The sequence below is a fragment of the Phoca vitulina genome, unplaced genomic scaffold, assembly GCF_004348235.1.
Source record: "Phoca vitulina isolate PV1807 unplaced genomic scaffold, GSC_HSeal_1.0 scaffold32, whole genome shotgun sequence".
In the NCBI taxonomy this organism is placed as follows: domain Eukaryota; kingdom Metazoa; phylum Chordata; class Mammalia; order Carnivora; family Phocidae; genus Phoca; species Phoca vitulina.
This window is the reverse complement of record NW_022589735.1, coordinates 2,073,963-2,095,530: the sequence shown is the minus strand read 5'-3', so window position 1 is coordinate 2,095,530 and position 21,568 is coordinate 2,073,963. Positions and strand designations below refer to the sequence as shown.

At 41.5% G+C, this 21,568-nt stretch overlaps 2 protein-coding genes and 1 non-coding gene across 3 annotated transcripts in view; 1 reads left to right on the top strand and 2 right to left on the bottom strand.

The window, feature by feature from the left end:
• Positions 1–1,789: 1,789 nt before the first annotated feature.
• HSPA9 (heat shock protein family A (Hsp70) member 9) lies at positions 1,790–18,230 on the bottom strand. The gene is made up of 17 exons (XM_032425246.1): positions 17,936–18,230; positions 16,566–16,624; positions 16,245–16,332; positions 15,310–15,491; positions 14,009–14,133; positions 13,371–13,444; positions 13,182–13,288; positions 12,556–12,718; positions 11,979–12,071; positions 8,756–8,965; positions 7,018–7,245; positions 6,036–6,140; positions 5,084–5,201; positions 4,563–4,657; positions 4,143–4,235; positions 3,503–3,643; positions 1,790–3,181 (listed from the first exon to the last, which is right to left on the bottom strand). The coding sequence occupies exons 1-17, from the start codon at positions 18,014–18,016 to the stop codon at positions 3,104–3,106; spliced, it is 2,040 nt and encodes a 679-aa protein (XP_032281137.1). The 5' UTR covers positions 18,017–18,230; the 3' UTR covers positions 1,790–3,103.
• On the bottom strand, positions 8,282–8,356 carry LOC116645347. Its single transcript, XR_004301946.1, has one exon. It is a non-coding gene; the product is annotated as a small nucleolar RNA SNORD63 (small nucleolar RNA).
• A 274-nt stretch (positions 18,231–18,504) lies between the features above and the next one.
• Positions 18,505–21,568, top strand: part of CTNNA1 (catenin alpha 1) — a 306,207-nt gene continuing 303,143 nt past the window's right edge. Inside the window, exon 1 of the mRNA XM_032425304.1 lies at positions 18,505–18,563. The gene's annotated coding sequence lies outside the window, so the exon portion shown is untranslated. The remainder of the gene's footprint in view (positions 18,564–21,568) is intronic.

Here is a 21,568-nt window from a genome sequence, read left to right as displayed (position 1 = left end):
GTCCGTTAAAAGTGTAACTGATTTTGGCTCAGGTTATGATCTCAGGGTTGTGAGATCCAGCCCAGCGTTGGGCTTTGCGCTGGATGTGGAGCCTGCTTAAGATTCTCTCTCCCTCTGCCCCTCCCCCCAAACTTCTGCTCCGTGACCTGCAGCAGCAGAAATGGGTTTGATGATGGTGCATTGTATTAGGTTTAACCATATCAAATTGCTGACATTGTTTTTAACCTACAGAAATGGCTGTTTCAATGGTTCTTTCTGTAATTGCTAAATTACTTCCATGCTGTACAGATTGAGTAATGTAGGTCACCCTCTAGTTTCTCTATCTAAAGCTTTCACCGATCTCATTGTTCCGATACTAGAGGAAAGGAGACATAGCTCTTAGAAACCAGCCTTAGGACTGGAGAATGGAGTCACCGTGGTATCTGAAAATAGTGAAGGGCCTTTGCTTGAAGCAGTGCATTTTCAAGGTCAGGTTTGTCTCAACTTCTAATCTCATGTACCTTCTGTAAGAATTTGCTTTTAACTTTACGGTTTCTTCTTGCTATAGAATCTCTAATGTAAATGTTATACTTAAAATTAAGCCACCATAATAGATTACTTAGGAAAAGTGTCTTCAAAATGAAGTATGGAGCAGAGCATCTTATTCTCCCTGGTAATTGATACATTGATAGAACACCTATCTTGTATTTCTACCAGTAATATGTACCTAACTCTGAACTCAAGGAAATCAGGTGAATCCAAAGGGCCATTCTGTAAATGAAATGGCCTGTACTCTTCAAGAGAAGTCAGTGTCCTATGCCTGAGTCACTCACTCAGGTCATGATACCAGTGTCTTGGGATCAAGTCCCACATCGGGCTCCTTGCTCAGTGGGGAGCCTGTTTCTCCCTCTGCCTGCTGCTTCTCCTGCTTGTGCTTGCTTTCTGACAAGATTAAAAAAAAACAAAACTATTCTTACGTAAAAGGACACAAATGCTACATCATTTTTTTTTTTTTAAGATTTGAGAGGGGGTGTGCATGCCCAAGAGCAGGGGTGAGTGGGCAGAGGGAAAGATCTCAGACTCCCCACTTAGTGCAGAGCCTGCCAGACTTGGGCCTTGATCCCACAACCCTGAAAGTATGACCTGAGCCTAAAATCAAGAGTCAGGATTCTTAACCGGGCCACCCAGGCATCCTGAAGTGCCACATACAATTTCTGATTACGCACTACATCACCAGAATGGCAAGGGTGTGATTTTAAGTGGGGAAAACTACTTGGAAAAACCCAGTGAGTAAATTATACTTGGTGGTAGGAGTGGAGAAGGTGGTTCTGGATGTACTTTGACAGTGGCTAAGATTTGTTGACTTTTTTTTGTTTAGGCAACTGTTAAGCCTATTTACTCTTAACTGGAAAGACTACTTAGGAAGGGAAACCAGAAGTTCCTTTTGGGCCCTATCAAGCAGTTGTCCACAAAAGGAAGACTGTATCTGAAGAATAAAGAACTTTGTCTTTCAAGGTTCTTTGCACCATTTATCATTTTTACTGGTAGGTACCTTAAAATGCTGCTCTGTGTTCACTACACATGGGGTAGCGTGAGACAGTATCTCTCAGTACCTTTCTAAGCAGCTCTTTAACCTGATGCCAACTTTGATAAAAAGCTACTAGTTCTTAATGGGGTGCTTTAGAAGTCCTTGAGGGGCTTATCAATGATTAGGAGACTCTTGAGGCATCCAGTGGGCAAGGGCTGACCAGAGATGCTAAGTACCACAAAATAATCTTTCGCAAGAATTACTGCACATCCCACAAGGTTCTTAAGTATTCATGTAGCTGAAAACTTGAGCCTAGAATTTATTTTTCATATGAATCTCCAGAAGTGTTTACATGGGTGTTAAGGAACACTTAATTTTCCAGGAATGTAATTATTGTGTAAACAATCTCCTTCACATTAGAGCAATATATTGACTTAATTATACATCAGTTTCATTTCTAGATCTCACAAAATGAAAGGAGGCATTACACTGATGGGGGTCTGAGCCCATGTTCCTGACAGATTCCTTTGGGCATGGTATATGATGGTAATCCATGAAAGGGGTTGGGGGGGGGGGGGGAGTCTGTTGAAAAACTTCTGGGAAATAATTCTTCACACTTAATATAGGAAAGATATTCACCCTTCTGCTTCTGAAGGCTTCAGCATTTAGTTAGAACTACATCAGAGGATATAGGACAAGGCAACTCACTCAGGATTAAACAGGAGAAATGTAGAATCAATTCCTGATGGACTGTCCTTGGTGGTAATGTTTTCATCATACCAGCCCTTAAAAATCCTGAATTTATATTTGAGCCAGTGTTAGAAAATCATGTATTCCACCTGAACAACTTTAGGTCAGGGAATGGGAAGTATGATTCATATCCTATTCCTGAAGCTAAATCTCAGAGCCTCACTCCTCAAAACAAGAGATCAAGATGCTTTTCATATTTATTTAAAAAAGAAAAAAACCCAGAATGGATCCAAAAAAAAAAAAACCCAACAAGGACACAAGTGCCCTGACACAGGACAGAAGAGAGCTAGAAAAATATGCCTTAGGAAAGTTAGGGAGCCCTATTACCTTATTTTAAAGTTGTACCTAACAGCTATTTTTCCATTGATCTAGCTACTCCTGCCCTACCTCCCAACATGGCACAGCAAGGCCTTAGTTGAAGAATCCCTTATACATACAGGCTGGTATAGTAGTTCTCAATTAACTAGAATAGGATCCCATCATCCCCATATGATCTCATTCCAGGTCTATGGCTGACTACCTTCATTATTATGTTTAGAGATGGTTTCAGCTCTTGAAAATATGGCTACTAAAGCACAAAACATTGTTTTAATAATGATGAATAAATCATCTCCTCCCCCCCGCCCTTTACATGCAGCTGAAAAATGACTGACAGAGTACTATGAACTTTGTATGGTTGAAATTCTCATTAAATGATCATTAGCTAACTGTCACTAAATTTACATATTAAGGAAATTATATATAGAATACTGCAAAAACACAGTAAAAGACTGAAGTTTGCCCATTTCTGCTCAGGAAGTCCCTTCACTCCCAAGCATCATATTTCGACTCCAAAGTTTATTGTTATTACTGTTTTTCCTCCTTTTGATCTTCCTTTTGTTCCCCAGTGCCAGAACTTCCAGAGCCTTCTCGCTCAGATGCCATCTGTTAAGAAAATATTTGAAAGCAACTCATTTAATGTTAAGGCTGACAGTTTGATAAACTATTGAGGTGGCATATCCAGCCTATTCCACTCTCCCTCCCTCCTTGTACACTATTGGTGGTTTCTGTGCATCCCTCCCTTGACTGCTATCACCCTCCCTCCCAACGCGGAGTCAAGAAGGCAGGAAGAGTATTTCCAACTCCAATACCCCCAGTTCTATAAATGGCCATGTAGAGTGCCATCAGTGACGCAGTAATCAACAGTTCTATTAAGATCAAGTTAGGGGTAAATTCATTGAGCAACATGCCCTTCAGCCCTTGTACCTTTTTGTATGCCATTTCGAAGAGCTTCAGTGATGCTTGCTGAAGGGAAGATGCTGCCTGCCTTATGTTTTCTCCTGTTTCACTGTCTTTGCGAGCCAGAAGTTCCCTCATTTTGGAAATCTCTTCTTTTAGCTTGTTGCACTTAAAAACAAAACCAAACTCTTTTTCTGGGTTTCTTATCCCTCATTTTGTGTAGCAGTAATATTCAGAAACATTAAGAAACAAATTTCTATCACTGGCAGAACTCATCAAATTTTATCTCTATTTCCTTATTTATAAAATGGCCCCAAATGAAAGTTTGTGTGAAAAATGGAAATAAAAAGCCTTTGAGAAACAAAAAATACCACTGAATTCCTATCAAGACCCACACCTATCAAGAAAAACTTCAGGGGCACTTGGGTGGCTCAGTCGGTTAAGCATCTGCCTTTGGCTCAGGTTATGGTCCCAGGGTCCTGGGATTCAGCCACACATTGGGGTCCCTGCTCAGCAGGGAGTCTGCTTCTCCCTCTCCCTCTGATCTTCCCCGCTGCTTGTGCTCTCGAATAAATAAATAAAATCTTAGGAAGAAAAAAAAAAAAGCCACTTCACTGACATTGGTGACAATGCCTAACTTCATTAACTATTTTAAAAGAGCACTCACTTCATCAGCAGGCAATTGGTCCTTAAATTCTTCCATTTTTGTTTCTGTGTCATGAATGATTCCTTCAGCCATATTAACAGCTTCAACTCGTTCCTAAAAGAAATTAGAAATTTAGTATGAAGACTTCCCAATCAACCAGTTGGCTGAATGTCCCCATCAAGCTAAACAACATGCTAAGTGATGCATATAGTTACAAAGTTGAAACAAATTACTGTGGTCTGAAATAGTCTAGGTGGTCTATAAGGGATTTCAGCTGGATTGGAGCACATAAGAATTCTGATATGGAAAGACTGAAAATAAGAAAGGCATTCCACACAAAAGTTATGAGCAAAGAGAGCGGAAGGATGGATTCATGTGTCAATGATACATGTCCAAACTCCCACTTTCACCTCCCAGATGCAAGAGGCAGAAAGTAGTTACCTTCTTTCTCCGGTCTTCTTCAGCATACTTTTCTGCATTTTTAACCATATTTTCAATATCATCTTTGCTTAACCCACCAGAAGACTGGATCACAACTACAGTGAGAAAAAAAGGCATCTTGTTACTGTTATTTGTTATTGTTACAAAATTACCTGCTGCTTATTCTATGGTATTAAGAAAAAGAATACACCTGTTCAGAGTAACCAATTTTGATATGTAATATACAGAAGAATACCCTGTTGTCCTATGGTAAAAAGAAGGAAACCAAGGGTCTGAAATACACAGACCAACTGACCTGCCTGTCTACCAAAACTTCAATAATCCAGAAGCCCAGTGCTTGCCCATTTGGGGTAATAAACACCACACCTGTTAATGTGAATATGCCAACCAAGGAGAAAAGAGACAAAGAGAACTCATCCTCCACTAAGACTGGGGGTAACCTAGAAGGTCTACTTCTCAAACAGGAACTTCAATGAGGTCCCTCGCCTCACTCTTAAAGTCTGATAAATAAAAGCACTTACTCTGCTGCTCACGTCCTGTACCCTTATCTTTGGCTGAAACATGTACAATCCCATTGGCATCAATGTCAAATGTAACTTCAATCTGAGGGACTCCACGAGGGGCTGGGGGAATTCCAATCTAAAATAAATACACAGAGTTAAGCTCCTCTCATAAGAGGTCCAGTGTTCTATTTCCAAACCTCTACAGTCTTCTGGGTGAACAAGTAACTTGTTCCTGGGAGGAACAAAAAAACAATTAAAATGGGGCGCCTGGCTGGCTCAGTCGTTAAGCGTCTGCCTTCGGCTCAGGTCATGATCCCAGGGTCCTGGGATCGAGTCCCACATCGGGCTCCCTGCTCGGCAGGAAGCCTGCTTCTCCCTCTCCCACTCCGCCTGCCTGTGTTCCTGCTCTCACTATCTCGCTGTCAAATAAATAAATAAAATCTTTAAAAAAAACCCAAACAATTAAAATGTATAAAAACACAAATCACAAATTTATAGTAAGGGTAGTAATTTCATTGCTACCTGAAATAAAAAGGGCTCATGCCAGTAAAGGTTCACTACAGCAAGCAACCATAATGGCTTTATGTACCTGAGGACCCAGTGAATGAGAGGAAAAGTCTCCATCACTGTTCATCTCACCAAGAACCAATAAACAATGCTGAGTAGGGGCCAATATCAAAGGTCTTAAATAGTAATTGGGAATTTTTCTTAACATTGTTATGATTATTTTCCTGGCTCTTGTATTTATCAATTTCTTAATGAAATTCCTAGCGCATCAGAAACAAGCAAGACTTTCAGGTAAAAATTGAAGCCATGGGTATCCAGCTGCAGAATTTGTACACTGAACTAAGGTAACAAAGACTAGGTCCCTGTGTTTTAGCAGTTTTTGGTAATATTAAATATTAAAATATAGTCTAACTGCATATTAAAAGGAATGACAAGTACAATATCCAGAATTCCTGATACCTACCAAAGTAAACTGTCCAAGAAGTTTGTTGTCTCCAGCCATCTCTCTCTCACCCTGACACACTTTAATCTCCACTTGAGTCTGACCATCGGCAGCTGTAGAAAACACCTAGGGAGAAAGAAACTCCCCGGGTTGGCAGTCTGATTAGGCTACTTCCCTTTATACAAAGTGCAAGTCAAAGAAAGAAATTCCCATCTCAACACTTCAGAATCCCAACGCACATGGTGTTCAGAACAAAGGCTTATGTCTTTGCAGGGGACAGGAGTAGGATTAGCAGTCAAAGGGTATACAATAGCTATTGTTTCAGCTAAGCAAATGCACTACACAAAGATGCAGCATTAGCAAATACAGTGTCAAAAGAAGGAGCTAAAAAAATGATCTTGAAACATGCTCATCTGAAGAAACAGGTCAGAGACCTGTCACGGGAAGTCCATAGTTCTCTTCAGAGTGATGTGTTGGCAATGCATCACTGAAGAAACAGCAATATCCATTTGGTATTAACAGTTGTTCAGAAAAACATCAAAACTGGGAAAGGCAGGAAGTAATTCTTAATCTAAGACTGAGTGAGCCCCTGTCGAAGTAGCCCTGCTTGTTATCTAAGGAACCCCATCATTCACCCACAAAACAAGTACACTCTCCTAATCTTGGCCAGGTTCTTTTTACTGTCTTTCAGAACAGAAGAGTACAGGGAATTTAGTCCCAAATGATGAGGCTCCTTTTGCGAAGTTATTTTAACCCCGTGAAGGAGACTACTGATACCCTACCTCCAATCATCACTGCTGGGTGACAAGTAAAGAGAACTTTTTCAGGAACAGTAACAAAAAAAGAGAACAAAACACAAGATTCTTAGCACACACATTCAACTAGTATAGACTTCCAAGACAAAAAGCGAAGTTTTCTAGGAAAAGCTCACAAAAAGGGGTGCAATCATGTCCCTCACAGATCCTCGTATCTCTGTGACAACGGAGGAGTAGGTGATTCTTACCTGGCTTTTCTTGGTTGGAATAGTGGTGTTTCTGTTGATAAGTTTGGTAAAAACACCTCCCAGAGTCTCAATACCCAGAGACAGGGGAGTGACATCCAGGAGCAGCACATCTGTGACATCACCAGCTAACACACCTCCCTGAATGGCAGCTCCGATGGCCACAGCCTCATCAGGATTTACAGCTTTGCTTGGGGCTCGGCCAAAGAGATCCTGTACAGTCTGCTGAACCTGAACCATCAAAAAAAAAAAAAAAGAGAGTGAACCTGTCACTATCTACTAAGGGCAACTACCCAAGAAGGGAAAAGTGTGTTCCACAATCACAGCAAATCTCAGGACAAGCTGCTTCAGATCCAAGAATATTCACTCAAGTTACTATTTCATATCTGAGTCTTCCTTAATGACCTAAATGTGTCAAGTGGGTAATACTCACTTTACTTGACTATCATTCATAGCCCTTTTAAGATATGAGGAGAATCTGCCTAAGTTTTGTTACTGGGTTTCCCATACAACACATTAAATTGGAAATAGAGGATAAAGGGGGGCTTGGATGGCAAAGCTGGTTGAGCGCCAAACTCCTGATTTCCTCAGACTCTTGGTTTCGGCTCAGGTCATGACCTTAGGGTTCTGGGATCAGCTGCATTGGGCTCTACACTTGACGCAGAGTCTGCTTGTCCCTCTCCCTCTGTTTCTCCCCCAGCTCACATGCTCACTCTCTCAAATAAACAAAATCTTATTTAAAAAAAAAAAAGCAGTAGAGGGGGTGTTCGGGTGGCTCAGTTGGTTAAGCGCCTAACTCTTGATCTCAGCACAGGTCTTGAGCTCAGGATCATGAGTTTAAGCCCCATGTTGGGCTCCACGCTGAGCATGGAGTCTACTTAAAAAACCACCACCACCCCCCACCCAAAAAAAGAAGAAACAGAGGATGTAAGACACGAGGATTTAGATATAGTCCAACTCCTTCAGATCAACTAAAAACCAACTTAAAAGCAGCAGTGCTTAATTCAATAATTCAACACTGGTGCAAATGTGAGGCATGTTCTTCCTGCTTATTTTACTAATAATGCCAGGAAAAAGTGCTACTTAAATAGCATCTAGGATAATTTGTTAGCCCAAAGATCTCTTCCTTGTCCAAAGCTTCTTTTTTCTCCACATTTATTCTGTGCATATTCTCCTAAGCCCAGGAACCCCAAAGGAAAAATTACTATTAAAGCCCAAGAAAATTCTATTCAAGCTATACAACAAGAATTGCATCTTCAACAGGTTCTGTGCTCAGTCATTAGTTTTCCACACACCTGTCTTATCAGAATGATGTGTTGATAAATAAAATGCATCACTGCACAAATCTTTGTTGAAGAGATGCAGTTAGAAACCCCAAACACCATGGTGCAAAGACATTCTTATCCAAAATTGCCTCTAGAGCTAGATAGTACCAAGGTTTTAAGCCATCTCTGATCTCAAACTGTTTCATTCCTAAAAATACTCCCAAAAATGAAATACAGGATCCTTCATGCTACCACCCCAAAGACATTCTGCCCTTCCCAATCCTTTTCCTGATACCTCTTAATTTAAAAAAGAGGCTAAAAAAGAATTCTAGTGAGGGCACAAACTCATCCCCCTTTCAGGTCACTGTGGCAGGAACGCCACATATTCATGTCTCTACACAAACCATTTGTCCAGAGAAAACACTATGTGCTTGCCCTCTCTACTTTCCCATGCCAAGGATTCGATGGATCCATACCTTGGGCATCCTAGTCATACCACCAACAAGAATCACTTCTCCGATGTCACTCTTGCTGACCTCTGCATCTTGCATGGCTTTTTGGCATGGGGCAATGGTTCTCCTGATTAGATCAGTGACAATCCCTTCAAACTGAGCCCGGGTCAGCTTCATATTCAAATGCTTGGGTCCAGAAGCATCCATCGTAAGATATGGCAAATTAATGTCAGTCTGCAAAGAAAGCAGGGAGAGCAATAGTGGTGAAGTTTCTTTATTATTTCAATTAAAATAAAACCATACTCCCACCATTAGGAAGACTTCCAAAGTTATAGGGAGAGTGAGACCCACTTTAAATGAACAGCCACCAAAGACCATTCAAGCTGTTCTCTTTCCAAAGGCAAAAAATTTAGCATGTGTTTGTTATTAACAATGAAGAATGTAGAGACGCCTAGGTGGCTCAGTCGGTTAAGTGTCTGCCTTTGGCTCAGGTCATGATCCCAGGGTCCTGGGATAGAGTCCCGCATCAGGATCCCTGCTCAGCAGAGAGCCTGCTTCTCCCTCTCCCTCTGCTGCTCCTCCTGCTTGTGCTCTCTCACTTTCTCTGTCAAATAAATAAATAAAAATCCTCACATGGACACTGTATTAATGTAGTTCTCTATGCTATATGTAGTTAATGACAATTTGGACAACTCCAGGACTTTCAACCCTCTGAAACCAGTTTGTGACCAAGTTTTGTCCCTTCTCTCTCAAATTCAACACCGCACCTCACACTCTAGTCCAAGTCCACAATAGCTTCCCAAGGTTCTCCCACTTTCCACTCAAGCTGCCTCTGCCACAGGACCCCTCCTAACCCATTAACAAATCTCTATTCCACTTCTGACAGAGCACTTTTCATAAGCCCCATCTGACCATATTACTGCCCCTAAATTAAGTTTTCACCGGGGTGCCTGGCTGGCTCAGGAGGCAACATGTGTCTCTTGATCTCAGGGTCATGAGTTTGAGCCCCATGTTGGGTGTAGAGATTACTCATAAAAAGTTTTCACTGGTTTATACTCACACTTCTCAGGACAGACCCAAATCCCAAATCTTTAAAGCTTCTATTCTCATATTCCACTTTCCCTGCATGTCTGCTCTCAAACACACCAGCCCTTTCTCAGATCTTCACCCCAGAGCCTTGTATTTACTTGACCCTTTATCTTTCTCTGATCAACTCCTCTTTCAGAAGCTCTCCTTGTTAGGTCAAACACCTTTATCAGTTTTCTCTTACAATTATAAATCTAACTTTGCTCTTTTACCACATTAACAACTTTATTTTTTTAAAGATTTTATTTGCACACACAAGCAGGGGAAAAGGGAGAAGCAGACTCCCCACTGAGCAGGGAGCCGGATGCGGGGCTCGATCCCAGGACCCTGGTTATCGTGACCTAAGGCAAAGGCAGACAACCAACTGAGCCACCCATGCACCCCAATAACTTTAGAGTACTATTTAAGACATATCCTAACCATGTATCAATTTAGGAATCTTCACAACTCTAAGGGAGAAAGCACTATTATCCTCATTTTAGAGCAATGAACAGAAATGTTAAATAATTTATTAAGGCCACACAGCTATTAAGTGATGAAAAAGGACTTGAATCCCAGCATTGTCTACAGGGCCACTCTTAACCTCTCACGTTACTTCTGGCTTGACAGTTATTAATATGATGTCCTAGTTAATATCTATCTTTTTGGGGTGCGTGGGTGGCTCAGTTCGTTGAGCATCCGACTCTTGATTTCGGCTCATGATCTCAGTCGTGGAATGGAGCCCTGCACTGGGCTTCGCGCTCAGCGGGGAATCTGCTTGGGTGGGATTCTCTCTCCCCCTCTGCCCCTCCCGTGCTAAAATAAATAAATCTTAAAAAACAAAAAAAAAAAAACCCAAAAAACTCTAAACCACACTGTAAACCCCACGAAGGTGATGCTTCAAGGAATTTATTCTACAGATTTATTTTTTAAAGATTTTATTTATTTATTTGAGAGAGAGAGAGAGACGGTGAGAGAGGGAACACAAGCAGGGAGATTAGGAGAGGGAGAAGCAGGCTTCCCGCTGAGCAGGGATCCCGATGCGGGGCTCGATCCCAGGACCCCAGGATCATGACCTGAGCCGAAGGCAGATGCTTAACGACTGAGCCACCCAGGCGCCCCTATTCTACAGATTTATAATTATACATGCACAAACATTAATGTGCAAGAATGCTCAACACTTTACCAGCAAAATGCTAGAAAGCAATCCAAATGCCTATCAATAAGAACCACACTAAAAACAACCAATCTCACCTTCCAAAGCAGTGTCACGTATTCCAACTCTAATCCTAACCATCATATGTTGTAAAGTTCTGCCACTCTGTGTGATAGCAGGGACAAAGCAACACCATCATCATGGATGACTATATAACTTTGTCACTCCTCATAGCTACTTTAAAAAACTTTAAAATCCAGGTCTGGGAAAAAAAAAAAAAATCCATGTATTCTCACACTGGATAACCCAGTGTGTACGATCAAATTAACAACTAAAGTAGTCACAGGCTCTGGCTTTCCTGCTGCCATCTGAGATCCCAGAGACAGATCTCCGGCCTTCCATCTTGTTGCCTCTCTGACCCAGACCTAACACGCTTTATACAGTTCTATTCTTTGTGCTTAAGGCAAAGTGAAGCTTCACTTCTCGAGAAGGACTGGAACAACACAGGCTGAGCACTTCAACAGGTGCCAAGCAACTCTGATGCTAACAGAGAGAAATGTACACAAGTGTATATACCCCAGCCTTCAGCCAGGTTTCATGCTCACTTTCTGGACTGCTGATCCAAATAATTAAATGAGACAATATGAGACTCACCTGAAGGGCTGTCTGAAGTGAAGACAGGAGCAGTTCTTAGAGGCTATTATTTCTAGGTTAGTGATTCTAATTTCATATGCTAGTTACTAGTCTAGATCTTAAAATCAGTACCTTTAACTTAAGGCAAATAAAATGTATTCAGTGTCATTCAGATCTTATTTTTTGGCTCTGGTATGTAGAACCTCTTATTTGGGTGGTTAACAAATTCCAGCTCATCCTTAAAAAAGTAATGCTCCTTTGTTCATGGAAAGACTTTTACCCCAACCAGCAAAGTATAAAAAGATTAGATGGATATCACACCAATTAGAGCATGCTATTCAAATAAACTAAGGCTGAAAACATCAAGACTGTTGGGATTTGTCCACATCCTACCTGCACAGATGAGGAGAGTTCACACTTAGCCTTCTCAGCAGCTTCCCGAACTCTCTGAAGTGCCATGTTGTCTTTGGTTAAATCAACCCCCGTCTACAAAATGAAAACACACAATACTCACATTAGCAAGGTGATGAATACTATTTCAAGATACAGTGATGATGTTTAACCAACATAAAACAGATCCATACCTTTATAAACAAGCATGAATCACTTACTGCCCTTAAAAATCTGTAAGGAAAAGAAACCTTATTCTGTAAAAGCTAGCTGTGCCTGAAGTCAGAGGGCTGAACCCAATCAGTTCTTTCCAATTATTGGGTTCTGGCTCAAAACAGGAGTTCCCAGAATTCCTCTGCCAATATTATACAGAGTATCATATCCTTTTTAATCTGTTTATTCCCAAGCTGAAACTACGATAACCAGAATATTTCAGTCCACCTGTGGAACTGAAATGCAGTTATTTCAGTGTCCTAGTCAATGTTCTATTAAGGACAAAAAATCATAAAGCAAACAGCCATCTGAACAAAGAAATTCTCAACATCCCAACATCTACATATTAACTATACTGGTAACCAACCTCTCTCTTGAACTCCTTCACAATGTGTCGTAGCAAGGCCTGGTCAAAGTCCTCACCACCTAAGAACGTATCTCCATTGGTGGACTTCACCTCAAATACACCTTTCTGAATTTCCAGGATAGAAATATCAAAAGTTCCACCACCTAAATCATATACAGCAATGCTAGAAAGAAAGAAAAGAAGACCTTAAAGAATAACACCTGCCGCAAAGGTATAAATTTTAATAACCAAACCAACATAAACTTATGATTCCCCTGAAGTATAAATAATGAAATTGGATCACTGCCTAAGTGGCAAGTGTGTTAATACGTAGCCCTAACACTTACTTGTAAATACAGAGTTGAAATACATTTTTAAAAGCAAAATTGACAGGACTCAATCACTTTTTTTTTTTTTAAAGCAGTCTCCACAACCAACTTGGGCTTGAACTCACAATCCTGAGATCAAGAGTTGCATGGTCTACTGACTTGGCCAGCCAGATGCCCCCAACCACTCTTTTGAATAAATACTTGCCAATATGCATACCAAGGTAAAAAAAAAAAAAAAAAAAGACCACAGCCCAGTACTTTCATGGTTCCATGAACCGAGTCTCACAAATCTGGGTGGAGTTTACTGCACAAACTTACATTTTGTCTTCTGATTTGTCTAGACCATAGGCCAGAGCAGCAGCTGTGGGTTCGTTAATTACCCGAAGCACATTTAGTCCAGATATCTGGCCAGCATCCTTAGTGGCCTAAAAGAAAAGAAAAAAGCATTTTCCACCCTGTGTCCCAAGTACCATTAATTTCCTGAATGAGAACACCAACTGCACTCACCTGTCTCTGAGAGTCATTGAAATAAGCCGGAACAGTGATCACAGCATTTTTTGCTGTATGCCCCAAGTAATTTTCTGGAAAAGAATTAAAGAATGAAAAATAATCATGCCACTCTGTCAGATGAAATAATTAACAGAATTACTCACGTAGGCTAAGAACATGTGTCATCCTCTTAGAGTCACAGACAACACTCATCAGTTTCTTCACATGTGACCTAACACAGAGAGACCTTGTAGAAAACACTCCAATTAAAGATAGTGGTTGAAAACCCAAGATCTCACGTTTAACATTATAGTGACAATGCACCAGGTATAATGACCTATTCTCAGACTTAAAACAGCCACTAGTTTCTCCAAATGGGAAGTTTTAAGTTTTACTTAACAGAGCCCAAAGATTAATATGTAGTCTTTCGGCTTCAATATAGAATACCACCCCTCTATATTGGAAAAGATAAACCATCATTAGGGAAAGTATGAAGATAAATCATTATGTAGGGAATGTGTGAGGAGTAACAGTTTTGCCATTTCTAGTTTTCTTATAAGACCCACCACAGACTCATCCAAGGGACACCGGGGTATGTAAGTGAGGAAGCATCCAGTTCTTCAAACTTTCCCAGATAGGAACTAAAACTTTCTCACCTGCAGTCTCTTTCATCTTCATCAACACGAATGCTCCAATCTGACTTGGAGAATAGAGTTTTCCATGAGCTTCAACCCAGGCATCTCCATTAGAGGCACGGACAATTTTAAAGGGCACATTTTTACTGAAACACAAAAATTATGTTTGAAAAAATGTGCCCGTGCAACCTACCATACACCACGAATGTCCATCCTCCATCCCAAGAGATACATGGCCAACAAATGAAAACTTCAGGAATCCATTTAATGAAAAGCTTTAGAAACCAATCACTAACATGTAAAAACATCCTGGTGAAACCTGAACATTCTCTACTTCCTGAACAAAAGATTTATGCCCCTGCTTTGGCAATGCTTAGCAAGTTACCAATGACCTAGCAAGTCCATTACCGGAGAGAAATGAAAACATAGATCTTTATAAAAGCCTGTACACAGGTGTTTATGGCAGTATTCTTTCTTTCAAGTTTATTTTTAGTAATCTCTACACCCAACACAGAGTTTGAACCCAAGACCCTGAGAGATCAAGAGTCGTATGTTGTTTTGACTGAGCTAGCCAGGCACCCTATGGCAGTACTCTTAACAGCCCCCAGATGCCCATTAACTGACAAATGAATAAACAAAATGTAGTATATGGTTGACCCTAAACATGGGCTCTAAATGCACTGGTTCATTTATACGCAGATATTTTTGGGTAAATACAATGCTACAAAGATATTTCCTGTTCCTTATGACTTTTTTCTTTTTACTCTAACGTACTTTATAACGTACAAAATGGGTGTTAATTGACTGCATGTGTCATCAGTAAGGTTTCTGGTCAACAGTAGGCTATCAGTAGCTAACTTTCTGGGTAGTCAAAATTTATACACAGATGTTCAACTGAATGAAGCGAGGCTCGGCACCACAATCCCATGTTGTTTAAGGGTCAACAGCATATCCATACAATGAATGTTATCTGGCCATAAAAAGGAATGAAGTACTGATAATGTTTTAACACGGACAAACTTTGAAAACCTAGCTGATCAGCACATGATGGGGGCTATGCCACCATCTACCTTGTAAGTTTAACACCAATTTACATGGTCAATAAAAGACTAGCTAAATCTTCCCGTCATGTCAGTACATAGCAAAGACCTATTATGTGAAGACAGAAGAATGTGTTTTGAAGGAAATACCCTTTTGGTAGGGGCAGGACTTGCCCCCATGGACAACGTATAAAATTACTAAGGTAAGATGCTCTAAGAATCTTGCTGAAAAGATTCTTTTGCATGGCCTCTGGAAGTAACTATGCTTTTCCTATTACTCACATATCTTTCTGTACTTCAGAATCATCATATCGCCGGCCAATGAGACGCTTGGTGGCATAGAATGTGTTGTTTGGGTTGGTGACAGCCTGTCGCTTGGCCGGCATGCCAACAAGTCGCTCACCATCTGCTGTAAAGGCCACAACTGAAGGGGTGGTTCTGGCACCTTCAGCATTCTCTAGCACCTAAAACTCCCAAAGTAAAACAGAGAATGAGGTTCCAGTCACCACCACCAGTCTTTTTTATCAATCATTTTAAGACACAAAACAGCCGCCAAATCACAAAACAAATGCTCAAGAACAGTACTAATGGGCATGCTTTTCTGCTCTGTGAATGCTGACATAGTAACTACTATTTGAGGTACACGTTTCAAGTATTTTTATTACTTTTTAAAAAAGGTTTTATTTATTTGAGAGACACACACACACACAGCTGACGGCAGAACCAACGTGGGGCTCGATCTCACAACCCTGAAACCATGACCTGAGCTGAAATCAAGAGTTGGACACTTAACCAACTGAGTCACCCAGGCGCCCCTAAAGTATTTTTAGTCCTTCACTTTGAAACAAGTCATAACTAAAAACAAAACAAAAAAATGGAAAAATAAATATAAATCAGATCTTTCATACTAAGATACTGGAACAAGGTACTCTTTCCACCGGAATGGGAAATTAAGTCTACTTCTAGGGGCGCCTGGGTGGCTCAGTTGGTTAAGTGTCTGCCTTCTGCTCAGGTCATGATCCCAGGGTCCTGGGATTGAGTCCCGCATTGGGCTCCTTGCTCAGCGGGAGCCTGCTTCTCCCCATGCTGCTCCCCCTGCTTGTGCTTAAAAAAAAAAAAAAAAAAAAAAAAAGTCCTTTATCTAAGCCAAAGGGCACAGAATTCCAGATTGGGTACTAACTACTACTATATGATCCAGAGCTTCCAAACACGCTCACCTTTGCTTGTTTACCTTCCATAACTGCCACACAGGAGTTGGTAGTACCCAAATCAATACCAACAACTGCTCCCTTGATTGCTTCTGAGCTGAAAGACATTTAAAATAATGCTATAGTTAATGTTACCTTAATAGTGGTCTCCAGAACCGTTGCAGGAATACATAAGAATACTTATGCGTAAATAGTTGTGCATTAAATAACCTATAAATTAAAAGAGATGTGTCACTTTTTCCTTCATGGAAGAGTTAATCACAAGTTTAGAGACCACTACTCTAGGGTTTAATATTTATTCTCTCTCAAAGGAAACGAAGTTACACTTACGCATAGTCCCGTCTTGAAACAATTCTAAAAGCCTCATGACTAAGGCCATTCCACCCATCCTAAAAAAAAAAAAAAAAAAAAAATGCATCAACAAACATGAAAACTTGAGCTCGTTCCCAGCATTCTTCTGAAGAACACAAAGTCTGAACTTTCATTCTGGTAACCGTATACTGAAAAGATGAAATCTTATATATCAAACGTATTGTGGTACTTAAATAGAAGACAAATTTAATTGAATACGAATTTTCGAAGATGGAAAAAAAACATTTAAAAGTGTCTTTGATTACATCATAACAGAGTTTCTCAACCTTAGCACTACTGATTTTTGAACCAAATCTTTGTTGTGGGAGGCTGTTCTGAGCATTGTAGGATGTTTAACAGCATCCTCAGCCTCCAGTGTCAGAAGCCAGTAGACCCCCCAAATTGTAACAAATTATCTCCAGACATTACCAGATATCCCCTTGGGAGGCAAAATTGTTTCCAGTTAAGAATCACTGCCTTACAAAATACTACTTGGACACTTCTCAATTTCATACTCATCAGCAGTGTACAGGTATCTAAACCTTACTAGGCTGTGCTCGCAGCTGCAAATCTAAATCGTTCAGAGACAATTCCCAACCTAGCCAAGCTAACACCTTAAGGGAACCAGGAATGGAAATCTTGGGCAGTCAGTTTAGAAAAAAATTTTGGGAGTGGCCTCAAACCAGGATTAAACCTAATCTCAGGATACTTCCAAGCCTTCTTTTTAACCCCATGTTGAGTGCAGAGGGACACCAGGTCCTGTTCTCCAAAGACATGTTCGGTCTTACACGATAATGAGCAACTACTCCATGGCCATTTTCTGATCTGCTTATTTTTTCTGAAATAACAAGAAAGGACAATCTTACGCCAAAGATTCCTGGGGAACTACAGACAAATGTTCTTGGCTTTCACTTTACGAAGATACTTTCCTTCTTTCGTTTCATCATAATAACGAGGTCTTCGCGCACACACTATTTTAGAGGAGAACAGTCGCCCTTCGACTTGTAGATTTAAGTGAAACCTACAATAGCGGTTCCCTCCCAACTAAAACTGCGTTCCTCGCCCCCAAGGCCAAAACCGTGCCATCAGCCACGGAACAGACTGTCAGGACCACTATCCGCTACTTCCTAGAATAAAACTATACGCTCTTAAGAGGTGTGACTCAGCAGAGTCCGAGACATGGAAGCAAAACCCTGAGTTAGGCCTTGCAACGGCAGCTCTGATTAATGAAGGCTAGTTATCCTCTTCCCATCCTGATCTGTGCCTGCGAATTCTGTGTCTGAAGGGCGAGGCCCGCCGCATGAGGTCAAGGCCGTGAGCCCCTCGGAGAAGACCCAGCCGTTCCTTACCTTGTGGCGGGCGGTTGTGGGGCCCCGGGAGGTTGCGGCGCCGACAAGACGAGCTGCCGCGGCTCGGCTAGCACTTATCATGACGGTTAGATGGTGGAACTACGAAGCGGCAAACGCACTCGGCGGCCAGGAGCTGCGCAGCGCGGCTGTAGTAGCGCTTCTGGAAACCTCCAACCACGTGGGGTGGCGGGCGGGGGTTAGTTGCTGCGACCTGGAGGACCACTCTTCCGCTGAGGCGCCGCCCGCGCTGCCTGACCAGAGACTACCTGACAGCCACTCCCGGAGTTAGGACATATAGCTAATAGGCATCACAGCATGATGGCCGGAAAAAGCGTGTCCTTTCGTTCCGGCTGCAACAAGACTGGACTCAGTAAGTGGAGAGGGGGCTAAGAGAGGTATAAAGGCATCACTTAGGACAGCCCCGGTCCTCGGAGGCAGGAAAGACTCAAGGTCACACGGATAAATCACGAACCGATTACAGTGTCCTTGCGTCAGGTGCGTGAGAGGAGGGGCCTGCTGAGCCTGCGCAGCTGGCATCTTGTAGCGCGCCTAAGGCGCATGTGCGCAGGGAGCGGCGGAAACCGGGTGTGGAATCTAACTACAGCACTCATTGGATGCCCCAGCTCACGTGAGTTTGGCCCGCGTTGTAGCCCGGGGCGCGCCCCGGCGCGTGCACCATCCACGAGCGTTGACGTTTTCCTCGCTCCAGTTTCTGGAGAAGGGCGCCATCTTACTCTGGGCCTTTGTTCAATGAAAATTCCTGGCTCAGAATGTTTGTTGCTCTGCTCTGTCTGTTGTTCGTCATTTGGTTGCTTTTTGCGGTAATTTGAACTGCACCTGGATGTGCAGACCTCAGACTAATTCATGCTGTTTACCACAGGGATCTCTGGGTTCTAACTACTAGAGCAGCCTTTCCTTCAGTGTGTTGGGTTGAGTTAAGCTAATTATCGTGCAGACGCTCAAGAGAAAGAGATACTTGAGGCTTTTAGCCACCCCCGCCGCCGCTGTGCTGGGCCTCACTGAAGCTCCTCCGGCCCATCTCAAACCTTGTGTCGCTTTCCAGGGGCGGAGGCTGTGTGACCACTTTCGGTTTTTCAAAGAGAATTTGCTGATGAAACAAATATGTGCTGGAGTGCCTACCATGTGTCAGACACGATTTTAAGTGTTGGGAATATAGTGAAAGCAAAGCGTGAATTCACTGATGAGATGACAGTGAGATTGTGCTTGATTTTGAAGGTGAAGCAACTTGTCCTTAAAGTGCTGTTTTGAAAGAGATGCTCCCCTCTTCAGTGATCACGAGTGTGTGAAGAATTCTGAAGGAAATGTCGGGGGAAGTTTGGGAGGGAAAGAAGGTAACTAAAGAGTTTACATTGTGAGGGGGATGAAAGTGGGAGTAAGAAAATAAACAGAAATGTTAAACATAACATTGGTTGTAGGTGAAACAGTCTAAAAAAAATGTCACCCCACACTCTTACCTAAGTAAGTCTTATCTCTTATGTTATTATTCTTACTAGTTTGCTTAATACTCTTTCGTTTCTCTTGTTTTTTAATTCCCTCAGAGGTAGACTTTAATGAGGCCATCAAAGTTATAGGCTAATGACCCCTATTTGTAGAGATTTATATTTTAAAACAATATACTGATGGAAAAGAACACAGAGAGGAACGACAAATAGTATTAAACATTGAAGCAAAATAGAAATGGATAATTTTACATCTTTTTTTTTTTTTTTTTTTTTTTGAGGAACGAGAATTTAATGTTGGGGAAGGAGGATGCTTAGGGTGCAGCCTCTGGCAGGGGGACTCCCTGGCCCTGGTCTTGGGCCAGCAGACGCAGAAGCAGGGAGTGCAGGGCCCGACAGAAAGGTGTGTAGCCCAGGCGGCTCAGATGCAGGTAATCATACATGTCATGGTGACTTATGGTACCGTCTGAGTGCACAAAGCTGGGGTCGGCATCTAGGAAGTGGGCCCGTGGGTGGCCAGCCAGTGCTGCTCGGACCAGCTCGTTCACCCATCGGTTTTTCTCACGAAGTGGGTTAGGGTGCTGGCCCCTCGGAAGCAGGCCCTTGTGTTGTGTATGACAGGGAGGGAGGAATTGGAGTGGAATAATTGGCGTACCTATAGTCTCCTCAGTTCCTTCTTTTCTCAACTGGTTCTCTTAAGAGGTTGTTTTTTTTTTTTTCCTTGTTGCATACACCTGAAATCCACAAAGTATTAGTCAAAAGAAACCTGGAATCAAATGGTGTTAGCTACAGGGTGTCTGAGACCATTATTCTATGGATGATAGAGGTTCCTGGTTGTTTTCCCCAAGAGCCTGGCAAATACTCGCCATGACCACAAGGGGGATGTGGTGAGCTCCAGATAATTCAAAGCTGGAGCCTGAGAATGGGGCTGTATTGTATTTGCCAGTGTGAAGGACAGGTTTCTGGCTGCTTTGCAAATTAACATGGCCTACAGCCTGAAGGCTTGAAGAAATGAGCCTGAGTCTAAAAAGAAATAGGGTGCAAATGAATAAGAATGGACAGTTAGATCCACAGCCAGGTGGTATGATTCTTCACCATACGGCACAGTACTGTATTTCATTTCTCTGTTGTCATCTCAGTATCACACTGGAAAGGAAAAGGAGCCGGTACATAATTTACATGTGGGTAAATGTTTATCAGACAATAGGCAGCTATCCAATATCTGTGCATACTATATCTTCAATTATATTCTAATTGGTATGTTAGCATATTTGAAGACTGGAAACTAGTTTCAATTTTTATTTATTTTTGTATTTTTAAATTTAAATTCAATTAACACATGATGTGTTATTTATTTCAGGGGTACAGGTCTGTGACTAGTTTCAATTTTTAAATATTTAACTCCCAGCAATTAATAGGAATTGTTATTAGATAGTAATCACTAATGTTTGTTAAATGTTTACTTAAATGCCGCATACTATCCTAAATGCTTTCTATACATTGTGTAATGCACCCTTCCCACAGTGGTTTCAAGTAAAATACTATCAATATTCCCATTTTGCAGATGGGGAAACTGAGGTTTAGAGTGGCTGATGTGTTATATGGCTCACATAACAATTGAATGGTAAAGCCAGAATTTGGAGTTTTGCTGTTGAACCAGTAGGCCCAGCTGCCAAAATGGGTCTCATCTTTTACCTCCACGTATATAGAGAAGTTGAGTTTTATAATACTGGCCTAATTCATTATTAACAGCAGTTATTTTAGGCAGTGGAATAAAAGAGGAATACTTAAAGAAATTTTTATGTTTAGTTTGCAGTTTATTGATTGAACTATAAAGTTCAATCTGTAATAGAACTCATAGAATCAAGTTTATATTTTAAAGCAAAGTGTCTTTAAACTGGTGACTCAGATGATGTTTTATTCACTTTTCCCAAAGATGAATATCCTGCTGTGACACCTTCCATCTTCATGAAATAAAAATGTGGCATACTTTTGTCACTTTTGTTCTCCTTGTCACTTTTGTCACTTTTGTTCTCCTTAGAATTTTTTGTTCACTTTTGTTCTCCTTGGAATTTTTCATGTACCTGCAGATTTCAGGCGCCAGTTCCCACTTTTCCATGTTGGCATTAGCTACACTATATTGGAGTATATTACATGTTGTCACTCCACTCAA

Excerpts from the sequence above, each read along its gene's own strand:
- HSPA9 (XM_032425246.1), bottom strand. The coding sequence starts at position 18,016 with ATGATAAGTGCTAGCCGAGCCGCGGCAGCTCGTCTTGTCGGCGCCGCA. Across the intron at positions 16,625-17,935 it reads CCACAACCGCCCGCCACAAG|GATGGGTGGAATGGCCTTAG; the intron begins GTAAGGAACGGC and ends TTTTTTTTTTAG. Across the intron at positions 13,445-14,008 it reads GAAGATGAAAGAGACTGCAG|AAAATTACTTGGGGCATACA; the intron begins GTGAGAAAGTTT and ends ATTCTTTTCCAG.